This window comes from Schistocerca cancellata, chromosome 10, assembly GCF_023864275.1.
Source record: "Schistocerca cancellata isolate TAMUIC-IGC-003103 chromosome 10, iqSchCanc2.1, whole genome shotgun sequence".
In the NCBI taxonomy this organism is placed as follows: domain Eukaryota; kingdom Metazoa; phylum Arthropoda; class Insecta; order Orthoptera; family Acrididae; genus Schistocerca; species Schistocerca cancellata.
In genome coordinates, this window is record NC_064635.1 from 180,664,975 (window position 1) to 180,678,090 (window position 13,116).

At 45.8% G+C, this 13,116-nt stretch overlaps 1 protein-coding gene across 2 annotated transcripts in view; it reads left to right on the forward strand.

Moving 5' to 3' along the window:
• Window positions 1-6,729: 6,729 nt before the first annotated feature.
• The window catches only part of LOC126106557 (dihydropyrimidinase-like), a 99,137-nt gene continuing 92,750 nt past the window's right edge, over window positions 6,730-13,116 (forward strand). For both annotated transcript variants that reach the window (XM_049912894.1, XM_049912895.1), the window contains exon 1: window positions 6,730-6,768. In XM_049912894.1, coding sequence (XP_049768851.1) covers window positions 6,763-6,768 — 6 coding nt within the window. In that variant the 5' untranslated portion in view covers window positions 6,730-6,762. The remainder of the gene's footprint in view (window positions 6,769-13,116) is intronic.

The window sequence follows — 13,116 nt, forward strand, 5'->3', positions numbered from 1 at the left end:
TCTTTTTGGCCAAATGCTGGTCAAAATCAGTCAAAATGTAATCTCTCGTCCGTCATATTGGATTGGCCATTTTGAATTTTGAAAATCTAACTATAGATTTATGTTCAGCGTCATCAAAAATATATAACAACACGTAGTTTCTATGCAAATTGAACTAATAATACACATAGAAGTTTTTCCTTAGCCTTTAAAAAGGTTTTTCTCAAAAAACGATTTTTACAAAACTGCGTGCAGCATAAAATAAAAACTGTTCACCCTATTAACTTCTATCTTCGACCCCCGGAAAAGTAAACACTTTTCTTTGGAGTTTATACCTATAATATATGAAATTTGTTAACACTAACCATTTTTTGTAAAGCCATAAAAAGTGAAAGAATCCCAAAAATAGAACTTCGAGTTAGCACCATATCGTTAAATTTAACGATATTTCATTGTGATCAGATATAAGCTCTCATTAATTTAGTTTAGTGTAGACTGATGTTATGCATTTTTGATCTCAGATAACTGTTGAAGGGCAGCATTGCGTACGTCAAACTCGCGGGCCCTTGATCAAACCATAATAACGGGAGCCATGTCGTCTTCTTATTGAAAGTCTAAAATAAAGTTCAAACTATGATCAGTCACAATCCCCAAACAGATCCTTTGTATATCTTTTCGTCATCTCAGAAACAATTTCCAAACTTTGTCTATTTTTTTGCTCATTTTAATGAGAACCTAGCCTTAAAAGTACCTCAGCTTCTTTGATCCACTCACTTGTTTTTCTAAACGTCACAGTATATTTTGCATTTTATGTTAGCTTATTCATGTGACTGATAGAAGAATGTACAAGCAATTATGACGTAGCCCTGGTAACCTCTTTTCCCATATTACGGGAAAACGCAACTATGGCTGGGACAGAAACAATATTTTCGACGTATAACAGTTGCTGTTTATGTAGCATCTCTTTAGGTAAGATCAGTTTGTTTCTGAAACGATGTATTTTTTTTATGGTCGTAACCTTATTTTATCTAAGATAATGATGGAAGCCGAATAAATGATTCAAATCTCGCCACGGCCTTGACTTGAATCCGTGTCTTCTTGCTTACTAGGTAGGTACGACGAGTAGTAGAGCTAACATAGCTAGTCCAATGCCTACCCTAACACAAACTTCAATTCACACCTTCAACTTATTTTCCCCTTCTTCTGTCTGTTGTTGGGATGGTCAGTTGACCAAATCGTTCAAATGGCTCTGAGCACTATGGGACTTAATATCTGTGGTCATCAGTCCCCTAGAACTTAGAACTACTTAAAGCTAACTAACCTAAGGGCATCACACACATCCATGCCCGAGGCAGGATTCGAACCTGCGACCGTAGCGGTCACGCGGTTCCAGACTGAAGCGCCTAGAACCGCACTGCTACACCGGCCGGCGTCAGTTGACCGTTGAAGGCCTAAGAATACCGGTCTTTGGCGATGCCATTGGTTGCAGACGTCCAAGAAGTATTTTTCCTACTTTTCAGAGTATGTCACAGCAAAAAAGGACCATCCTGTACGCCACATCGAAAGTCTTTCTAAGAATCCCTCACATTTTGCGTAACTGAAGGTGTAGGAGTAATGGAACAGCGAAACGAAGAATAAATGCAGTGTAAAATATGCAGACTAGCACTCGCCAGAAGGGCATTCCTGGCCAAGAGAAGTCTTTTAGTACGAAACAAAGGCTTCTTTTTGAGGAAGAAATTTCTGGAAATGTGCGTTTGGAGTACAGCATTGTATGTGTTAGCTTTCTATAAAAATTGTCTGTATATGAGTAAGCGGAATATATTAATTTTAAAAATTTTATTCTCATGTAACACGTGCTGCACCTATCTTATTAGGTTGCTGAATAAAACTAACCGTTGGTTAGCCCCAGGTATCGTGGAATAAAACTTTCATGAAATATAAAATCTGAAATAAAGAAAATGAATCTAACTAAATTCTATTCGTGTGCTCAGTGGAAACTACATAACTAAAATTCGGTACCGAAGTACATTCAGAACGTTGCGTTATATGAAGGGCAACGTTTGACTCAGAACTACTGCTCTACTCGGAAAACATAACTGTCTAAAGTTACCAAATCTGTTCACTGAAAATTAATCAGCTTGCTAGCACGACTTGTGGCAATACACGGTGTTTACTCGAGAATGTAAGGTGAGATCTCCCCTGAAATAAAAGTGACCTACTGCTGTGTCGTCCGCATATGACAGAGACAGAGCAAACGCACGACAGCCGCAGAGATGGTGAGCTGGCGCCGGTGCCGTAGAGACAGACCCGCCACTTGCGAAGTTTCACCAGCGCCACGGCTGGTGCTGAGAATGAATGATATCGACTTCGCCTCGGCCAGTTATCGGCCGAGTACAATTCGCCAATGACCGGACGACAAGGGACAGAAGCGTACTCGGAAAATAGAAGAGCAGCTCTCGCCCACTTGGTTATACACTCCTGGAAATTGAAATAAGAACACCGTGAATTCATTGTCCCAGGAAGGGGAAACTTTATTGACACATTCCTGGGGTCAGATACATCACATGATCACACTGACAGAACCACAGGCACATAGACACAGGCAACAGAGCATGCACAATGTCGGCACTAGTACAGTGTATATCCACCTTTCGCAGCAATGCAGGCTGCTATTCTCCCATGGACACGATCGTAGAGATGCTGGATGTAGTCCTGTGGAACGGCTTGCCGTGCCATTTCCACCTGGCGCCTCAGTTGGACCAGCGTTCGTGCTGGACGTGCAGACCGCGTGAGACGACGCTTCATCCAGTCCGAAACATGCTCAATGGGGGACAGATCCGGAGATCTTGCTGGCCAGGGTAGTTGACTTACACCTTCTAGAGCATGTTGGGTGGCACGGGATACATGCGGACGTGCATTGTCCTGTTGGAACAGCAAGTTCCCTTGCCGGTCTAGGAATGGTAGAACGATGGGTTCGATGACGGTTTGGATGTACCGTGCACTATTCAGTGTCCCCTCGACGATCACCAGTGGTGTACGGCCAGTGTAGGAGATCGCTCCCCACACCATGATGCCGGGTGTTGGCCCTGTGTGCCTCGGTCGTATGCAGTCCTGATTGTGGCGCTCACCTGCACGACGCCAAACACGCATACGACCATCATTGGCACCAAGACAGAAGCGACTCTCATCGCTGAAGACGACACGTCTCCATTCGTCCCTCCATTCACGCCTGTCGTGACACCACTGGAGGCGGGCTGCACGATGTTGGGGCGTGAGCGGAAGACGGCCTAACAGTGTGCGGGACCGTAGCCCAGCTTCATGGAGACGGTTGCGAATGGTCCTCGCCGATACCCCAGGAGCAACAGTGTCCCTAATTTGCTGGGAAGTGGCGGTGCGGTCCCCTACGGCACTGCGTAGGATCCTACGGTCTTGGCGTGCATCCGTGCGTCGCTGCGGTCCGGTGCCAGGTCGACGGGCACGTGCACCTTCCGCCGACCACTGGCGACAACATCGATGTACTGTGGAGACCTCACGCCCCACGTGTTGAGCAATTCGGCGGTACGTCCACCCGGCCTCCCGCATGCCCACTATACGCCCTCGCTCAAAGTCCGTCAACTGCACATACGGTTCACGTCCACGCTGTCGCGGCATGCTACCAGTGTTAAAGACTGCGATGGAGCTCCGTATGCCACGGCAAACTGGCTGACACTGACGGCGGCGGTGCACAAATGCTGCGCAGCTAGCGCCATTCGACGGCCAACACCGCGGTTCCTGGTGTGTCCGCTGTGCCGTGCGTGTGATCATTGCTTGTACAGCCCTCTCGCAGTGTCCGGAGCAAGTATGGTGGGTCTGACACACCGGTGTCAATGTGTTCTTTTTTCCATTTCCAGGAGTGTAGATCATCAAAAAATGGTTCAAATGGCTCTGAGCACTATGGGACTCAACTGATGTGGTCATAAGTCCCCTAGAACTTGGAACTACTTAAACCTAACTAACCTAAGGACATCACACACATCCATGCCCGAGGCAGGATTCGAACCTGCAACCGTAGAGGTCGTGCGGTTCCAGACTGTAGCGCCTTTAACCGCTCGGCCACTCCGGCCGGCTATTGATCATCGTCCAGGGAACGGAGCACAGCATTAGACAGGGAACATCGTTTAGTGAACTCTTAGAAGGGAATAGACAGTTGTAAATTGCATTGTTCTTGTTGTGGTCTTCAGCCCTGAGACTGGTTTGATGCAGCTCTCCATGCTACTCTATCCTGTGCAAGCTCTTCATCTCCCAGTACCTACTGCAGCCTACATCCTTCTGAATCTGCTTAGTGTATTCATCTCTTGGTCTCCCTCTACGATTTTTACCCTCCACGCTGCCCACTAATGCTAAATTTGTGATCCCTTGATGCCTCAGAACATGTCCTACCAACCGATCCCTCCTTCCAGTCAAGTTGTGCCACAAACTCCTCTTCTCCCCAATCCTATTCAATACCTCCTCATTAGTTACGTGATCTACCCATCTAATCTTCAGCATTCTTCTGTAGCACCACATTTCGAAAGCTTCTATTCTCTTCTTGTCCAAACTGTTTATCGTCCATGTTTCACTTCCATAGATGGCTACACTCCATACAAATACTTTCGAAAACGACTTCCCGACACTTAAATCTATACTCGATATTAACAAATTTCTCTTCTTCAGAAACGCTTTCCTTGCCAGTGCCAGTCTACATTTTATATCCTCTCTACTTCGACCATCATCAGTTATTTTGCTCCCCAAATAGCAAAACTCCTTTACTACTTTAAGTGTCTCATTTCCTAATATAATTCCCTTGGCACCACCCAACTTAATTCGACTACATTCCATTATCCTCGTTTTGCTTTTGTTGATGCTCATCTTATATCCTCCTTTCAAGACACTGTCCATTCCGTTCAACTGCTCTTCCAAGTCCTTTGCTGTCTTTGACAGAATTACAATGTCATCGGCGAACCTGAAAGTTTTTATTTCTTCTCCATGTATTTTAATACCTACTCCGAACTTTTCTTTTGTTTCCTTTACTGCTTGCTCAATATACAGATTGAATAGCATCGGGCTGAGGCTACAACCCCGTCTCACTCCCTTCCCAACCACTGCTTCCCTTTCATGCCCCTCGACAGTTATAACTGCCGTCTGCTTTCTGTACAAATTGTATCTTTTGATATAAATTAAATATAACTTCTTCCCAGTCTGAAGATTCAAAATGTTAAAAGGGACGCATCCACGAGCGTACCCTAGCAAACTCAGCACTGAGCATCATTTCCCCGCAAACAGAGCGACAACTAAGAAAACTCAGCCGCGTGGTTTGAGGCGCCATGTCAGGGATTGCGCGGCCCTCCCCGACGGAGGTTCGAGTCCTCCCTCGGGCATGGGTGTGTGTCTTGTTCTTAGCATAAATTAGTTTGTTTAAGTAGTGTGTAAGTCTAGGGACAGATGACCTCAGCAGTATGGTCCCTGAGGTTTTCACAAACATTTGAATATTTGAATAAGAGAACGCAAGATATACAGTGTGTTCAGAGACAGCCTGAAAACTTGTAGGCTCTGCTGACACACAACTGTTAACAAAAAAAATCGATTTGTTGCGCCATTTCCGTTTTAATTATCACTGAAGTTATCGAATCAGTTAGTTGTGCGGACAAATTCGAGCAGCCTGCCAGGTGGTGTCGCCAACCGTATTTTTCGTTTTGATTCCTGACTTCTGACTTCCGAAAAAGGAACATTTCTGCTGGTAATGACCGTTTCAACAAGTGGTAACTCACGCGAATGTCTCTCCATTACCGCATTTCAGTGCGCCCAAGTGTTTGAATTTACATCTGATTGGCTAACCTCAGTGCCAAATAATTCGTAAACGGAACAACGTATCGAATTATTTTCTTAACATTTATGCCTCCGTATAATCTCCCCTGCTACAACCTTACAAGCTCTCCAGACTGTTTCTGACCACCATGTATAGTGATTGCTAAAACTGAAGTATTTCTCGTCACTATCCGCATTGTTCAATCTACGGGTTAATGTTTGCTAGAATTTAGAGAGAATTCTGTAACGAATAGAAGCGCTGCACCCATATTCCAGCAGTGCTCGAACTTGTTGCTGGACCTCCTCCCTCCCCCCCCCCCCCCCCCCCCCCGCTCTTCCCTTGCGGCTATGATGGGAAGCAACGCCTAGTAACTAAAACAGAGCTAATCCGATGCTCCCAAGCAGACATTTCCAGTTTAGAGGCAGTTAAATCCGGCCTAAGGTTTTTATAGCAGTTTGATCATTGTACCATTTCTCCGACAGAAAATAATCTATTGATTTCTGAATGTCATCTCGGCAAAGATACGATGAATATGGCAATGTCATTGTTGCCACCACTTTTTCGGCGCTTGTTTCAGTTCGGTCCTTTAGCGCCAGATATGGCTCGTTGAAGCACTGACAGTTAATCTAGAAAGGTTATCGAAGTAGTTCGTTTACGCTGCAGAGGGTGCGATAGCATTACCGCACGGAGATAACCCCAGTCCGACCAGGCATTTTTTGCTCATCAACTTTTAAATGCTGATAATGAAATAAGAAAGTAGTATTTTTTTTGTCCGCGTGTGCAGATGTGAACTTTCCGCTAATGATGTCTCTTATTCGTTCGATTGGGCTGTTGTAGCTCCGCCCCTAGGCATGACGGGGAGGGAAATTCACGCACGTGAGAACATTTAAATAAAACGCTTCTGTGTCGCTTTGGGCACATTTTACTGTGATCGGATTCTGAACGTCCTGCACTTCATAATGGAGGTAAGAAATCTGTTTCTATTAGCTCTTCACTAAGAACAACAATGCATGCCGGCCGCGGTGGCCGTGCGGTTCTAGGCGCTACAGTCTGGAGCCGAGCGACCGCTACGGTCGCAGGTTCGAATCCTGCCTAGGGCATGGATGTGTGTGATGTCCTTAGGATAGTTAGGTTTCATTAGTTCTAAGTTCTAGGCGACTGATGACCTCAGAAGTTAAGTCGCATAGTGCTCAGAGCCATTTTAACCAACAATGCATGTTTGTTTTCAAAAAATGGGATGGCTTAGTGCCGTTTGTGCTGTAACGCAATTGAACCCATAAAAATACATAATATGCAGCGTCAGTATACAGGCCTCCGATAAAAATGTGGTAACAATGCGAGGAGAGTATGCTTGAAAATGAATGCAACTGCTAGCCAAGCCTCCAGGTTGTGCTGTTGTATTTGACCACGAGCGCCACCTGTGAGATATCCTCGATACGTTGTAATAGTCAGCCGTAGGCACAACAGTGTTCTGGGTAGTCGCGTGTACATTACGACGGAGCCAATCCCAAAGTGGGTACATTGTTGGTGCTCGTGTGGTGAGTGATTCCCTAGCGAAGGAAGGCTAAGTGTTAAGTGTTTCAAGAAGCACCGTATGCAAGTTTTGTACCGCATAGAAAAAAAAGTGGAAAAATATCAGCTAAGTCACAGCGGGAGCGGAAGTATGTGTTGAGTGATCCTGTCAGACGGTCATTGAAGAGGAATGTGACGAAAAATAAGAGCAGCTGCAAAAGTAACGAGCTAAGTCGCAGCAGTCATGGACTGTGCAGCTGGTCCCGGCGGAGGTTCGAGTCCTCCCTTGGGCATGGGTGTGTGTGTTTGTCCTTAGGATAATTTAGGTTAAGTAGTGTGTAAGCTTAGGGACTGATGACCTCAGCAGTTAAGTCCCATAAGATTTCACACACATTTGAACATTTTGCAAAAGTGAATACGGAACTGAATGTCGCATTCACGAACCCTGTCGACACCGAAAGAACACGAAGGAGCTCCACAAGCAGGGAACTGCAGCGCGATTTGGAATTCCAAAACGACTCACCAGTGACACAAATTTCCGTAACGTGGTGCCGAAGCCATAAAACCTGCGCTATGGAGCAATGGAAGGAAATCATTTGATCAAAGGAGTCTCTTTCACACTTTTTCCAACTCCTGGCCTACTTTACTTCCCAAGGGGTACTCAACTGAGGGAAGTCCACTGGACCTGACGGGATACCAGTTCGATTCTAACAGCCGTGTACCGGAAGTCTCTAGAGGAACGGAAGGTTCCAAATGATTAAAAAAGAGCACAGGTAGTCCTCAAGAAGGGTCATCGAGCAGATGCACAAAACTATAGACCTGTATCTCTGACGTCGATCTGTTGTAGAATTTTAGAACATGTTTCTTGCTCGCGTATCATGTCGTTTCTGGAAACCCAGAATCTACTCTGTAGGAATCAACATGGATTCCGGAAACAGCGATCGTGTGAGACCCAACTCGCTTTATTTGTTCATGAGATCCAGAAGATATTAGATACAGGTTCCCAGGTAGATGCCATTTTCCTTGACTTCCGGAAGGCGTTCGATACAATTATACAATTCCCCACTGTCGCCTGATAAACAAAGTAAGAGCCTACGGAATATCAGACCAGCTGTGTGGCTGGATTGAAGAGTTTTTTGCAAACAGAACACAGCATGTTGTTCTCAATGGAGAGACGTCTACATACGTTAAAGTAACCTCTGGCCTGCCACAGGGGAGTGTTATGGGAGCATTGCTTTTCACAATATACATAAATGACCTAGTAGATAGTGTCGGAAGTTCCATGCGGCTTTTCGCGGATGATGCTGTAGTATACAGAGAAGTTGCAGCATTAGAAAATTGTAGCGAAATTCAGGAAGATCTGCAGCGGATAGGCACTTGGTGCAGGGAGCGGCAACTGACCCTTAACATAGACAAATGTAATGTATTGCGAATACATAGAAAGAAGGATCCTTGATTGTATGATTATATGATAGCGGAACAAACACTGGTAGCAGTTACTTCTGTAAAATATCTGGGAGTATGCGTGTGGAACGATTTGAAGTGGAATGATCATATAAAATTAATCGTTGGTAAGGCGGCTAACAGGTGAGATACATTGGAACAGTCCTTAGAAAATGTAGTCCATCAACAAAGGAGGTGGCTTACAAAACACTCGTTCGACCTCTACTTGAGTACTGCTCATCAGTGTGGGATCTGTACCAGGTCGGGTTGACAGAGGAGATAGAGAAGATCCAAAGAAGAGCGGCGCGTTTGGTCACAGGGTTATTTGGTAAGCGTGATAGCTTTACGGAGATGTTTAGCAAACTCAAGTGGCAAACTCTGCAAGAGATGCGCTCTGCATCGCGGCGTAGCTTGCTGTCCAGGCTTCGAGAGGGTGCGTTACTGGATGAGGTATCGAATATATTCCTTCCCACTATTTATACCTCCCGAGGATATCACGAATGTAAAATTAGAGAGATTCGAGCGCGCACGGAGGCTTTCCGACAGTCGTTCTTCCCGCGAACCATACGCGACTGGAACCGGAAAGGGAGGTAATGACAGTGGCACGTAAAGTGCCCTCCCCCACACACGGTTGGGTGGCTTGCGGAGTATAAATGTAGATGTAGATGTAGGTGATGGTTTGGACAGTCATGTCATGGTATTCCATAGGCGCCATGGTTATTCTGCTAGGTCGCATTACTGACGAGAATTGTGCGACCATTTTGGTTCACTCCATCTATGCTACGACACATTGTTTCTCCTTCAGTTGTGATGCCATGCCCTGTTCACGCAGCTCGCATAGTCCAGGACTGGCTTTGTGAGCACCAGGGCGTACTGGCGCGTCTCCCCTAGCCACCCAGTGTTACTGAGACTTTGTGGTCGACTTGGGAGAGACAGATACGTGATCGGTTTCTACATCGCTCATCGTTAGCAGAATTTGCCACTATATTGCAGAAAGAATGTTATTAATTTTCCCTTTAAAATCACACAGGAACTCTATCCACCCCTTCGGAGACGACTGAAAGCTGTTTTGAACGCCAACAATCCCCGGCACCCTATTCTACATCTACATACATACACCGCAAGCCACCTGACTGTGTGTGGTGGAGGGTACCTTGAGTTCCTCTATCGGTTCTCCCTTCTAAAATGGTTCAAATGGCTCTGAGCACTATGGGACTCAACTGCTGTGGTCATAAGTCCCCTAGAACTTAGAACTACTTAAACCTAACTAATCTAAGGACATCACACACATCCATGCCCGAGGCAGGATTCGAACGTGCCACCGTAGCGGTCGTGCGGTTCCAGACTGTAGCGCCCTTAACCGCTCAGCCACTCCGGCCGGCTTCTCCCTTCTATACCAGTCTCGTATTGTTCGTGGAAAGCAGGATTGTCGGTATGCCTCTGTGTGGGCTCTAATCTATCTGATTTTATCCTCATGGCCTCTCCGCAAGATATACATAGGAGGGAGCAATATACTGCTTAACTCTTCGGTGAAGGTATGTTCTCGAAACATCAACAAAAGCCCGTACCAAGCTGCTGAGCGTCTCTCTTGCAGAGTCTTCCACTGGAGTTTATCTATCATCTCCGTAACGCTTTCGCGATTACTAAATGACCCTGTAACGAAGCGCGCTGCTCTCCGTTGGATCTTCTCTATCTCTCCTATCAACGCTATCTGTTACGGATCCCACACTGCTGAGCAGTATTCAAGCAGCGGGCGAACAAGCGCACTGTAACCTACTTCCTTTGTTTTCGGATTGCGTTTCCTTAGGATTCTTCCAATGAATCTCAGTCTGGCATCTGCTTTACCGACGATCAACTTTATATGGTCATTCCATTTTAAATCACTCCTAATGCGTACTCCCAGATAATTTATGGCATTAACTGCTTCCAGTTGCGGAGCCGCTATATTGTAGCTAAATGATAAGGGATCTTTCTTTCTATGTATTCGCAGCACATTACACTTGTCTACATTGAGATTCAATTGCCATCCCCTGCACCATGCGTCAATTCGCTGCAGACCCTCCTGCATTTCAGTACAATTTTCCATTGTTACAACATCTCGATATAGCACAGCATCATCCGCAAAAAGCCTCAGTGAACTTCCGATGTCATCCACAGGGCATTTATGTATATTGTGAATAGCAACGGTCCTACGACAGTCCCCTGCGGCACACCTGAAATCACTCTTACTTCGGAAGAGTTCTCTGCATTGAGAATGACATGCTGCGTTCTGTTATCTAGAAACTCTTCAATCCAATCACACAATTGGTCTGATAGTCCATATGCTCTTACTTTGTTCATAAAACGACTGTGGGGAACTGTATCGAACGCCTTGCGGAAGTCAAGAAACACGGCATCTACCTGGGAAACCGTGTCTATGGCCCTCTGAGTCTCGTGGACGAATAGCGCGAGCTGGGTTTCACACGACCGTCTTTTTCGAAACCCATGCTGATTCCTACAGAGTAGATTTCTAGTGTCCAGAAAAGTCACTGTGGCAGTACCATAGTTTTGTTCACCCCTTGTATTAGTCTCCTTTCTGCTCTAACATTAAGTGCTTGAAGTATTTATACTGTGTGTGTGCTTTAGCAATATGTGTTATTTTCATGTGAGAAGCTAGTGCAAAACAGCAAGGTGATGCACACTGAAGCGCCAAAGAAACTGGTATAGCATCCGCATTCAAATTCAGAGATATGTAAAGAAGAAGAAGGAAATGGTTCAAATGGCTCTGAGCACTATGCTACTTAACTTCTGAGGTCATCAGTCCCCTAGAACTTAGAACTACTTAAACCTAACTAACCTAATGACATCACACACATCCATGCCCGAGGCAGGATTCGAACCTGCGACCGTAGCGGTCGTGCGGTTCCAGACTGTAGCGCCCAGAACCGCTCGGCCCCCGGGCCGGCCAAGCAGAAGACGGCGCTGTGTTCGGTAACGCCTATACAGGACAAGAAGTGTCTGGCTCATTTGTTAGTGCGGTTACTGCCGCTACAGTGGCAAATTATCAACATTTAAGTGAGTGATGTTGTAGTCGACTCACGAGCCATGGGACACAGCATCTCCGAGGCAGCGATGAAGTGGCGATTTTGCCGTACGATCGTTGCACGAGTGTCCGTCAATATCAGGAATCAGGTAAAACATCAAATCTCCGACATTGCTGCGGCCGAAAAAATATCCTGCAATAACGGGACAGACAGCTGAAGAGAATCGTTCAGCGTGACAGTAGTGCAGCCCTTCCGCAACTTATGGCAGATTTCAGTCCTGGGATGTCAATAAGTGTCAACGCGCCAACCATTCAGCGAAACATCATCGATATCTGCTTTCGGAAGCGAAGGCCTACTCGTGTACCCTTGACGAATGCACGACACGAAGCTTTATGCCTCGGTCGGGTCCGTCGACACCGACATTGGACTGTTGATGACTGGAACCATGTTGCCTTGTCGGACGAGTCTTGTTTCAAATTGTATCGAGTGGATGGACGTGTATACAGGGTGTTACAAAAAGGTACGGCCAAACTTTCAGGAAACATTCCTCACAGACAAAGAAAGAAAATATGTTATGTGGACATGTGTTCGGAAACGCTTACTTTCCATGTTAGAGTTCATTTTATTACTTCTCTTCAAATCACATTAATCATGGAATGGAAACACACAGCAACAGAACGTACCAGCGTGACGTCAAACACTTTGTTACAGGAAATGTTCTAAATGTCCTCCGTTAGCGAGGATACGTGCATCCACCCTCCGTCGCATCGAATCCGTGATGCACTGATGCAGCCCTGGAGAATGGAGTATTGTATCACAGCCGTCCACAATACGAGCACGAAGAGTCTCTACATTTGGTACCGGGGTTGCGTAGACAAGAGCTTTCAAATGCCCCCATAAATGAAAGTCAAGAGGGTTGAGGTCAGGAGAGCGTGGAGGCCATGCAATTGGTCCGCCTCTACCAATCCATCGGTCACCGAATCTGTTTTTGAGAAGCGTACGAACACTTCGACTGAAATGTGCAGGAGCTCCATCGTGCATGAACCACGTGTTGTGTCGTACTTCTAAAGGCACATGTTCTAGCAGCACAGGTAGAGTATCCCGTATGAAATCATGATAACGTGCTCCATTGAGCGTAGGTGGAAGAACATGGGGCCCAATGAAGACATCACCAACAATGCTTGCCCAAACGTTCACAGAAAATCTGTGTTGATGACGTGATTGCGCAATTGCGTGCGGATTCTCAACAGCCCACACATGTTGATTGTGAAAATTTACAATTTGATCACGTTGGAATGACGCCTCATCCGTAAAGAGAACATTTGCACTGAAATG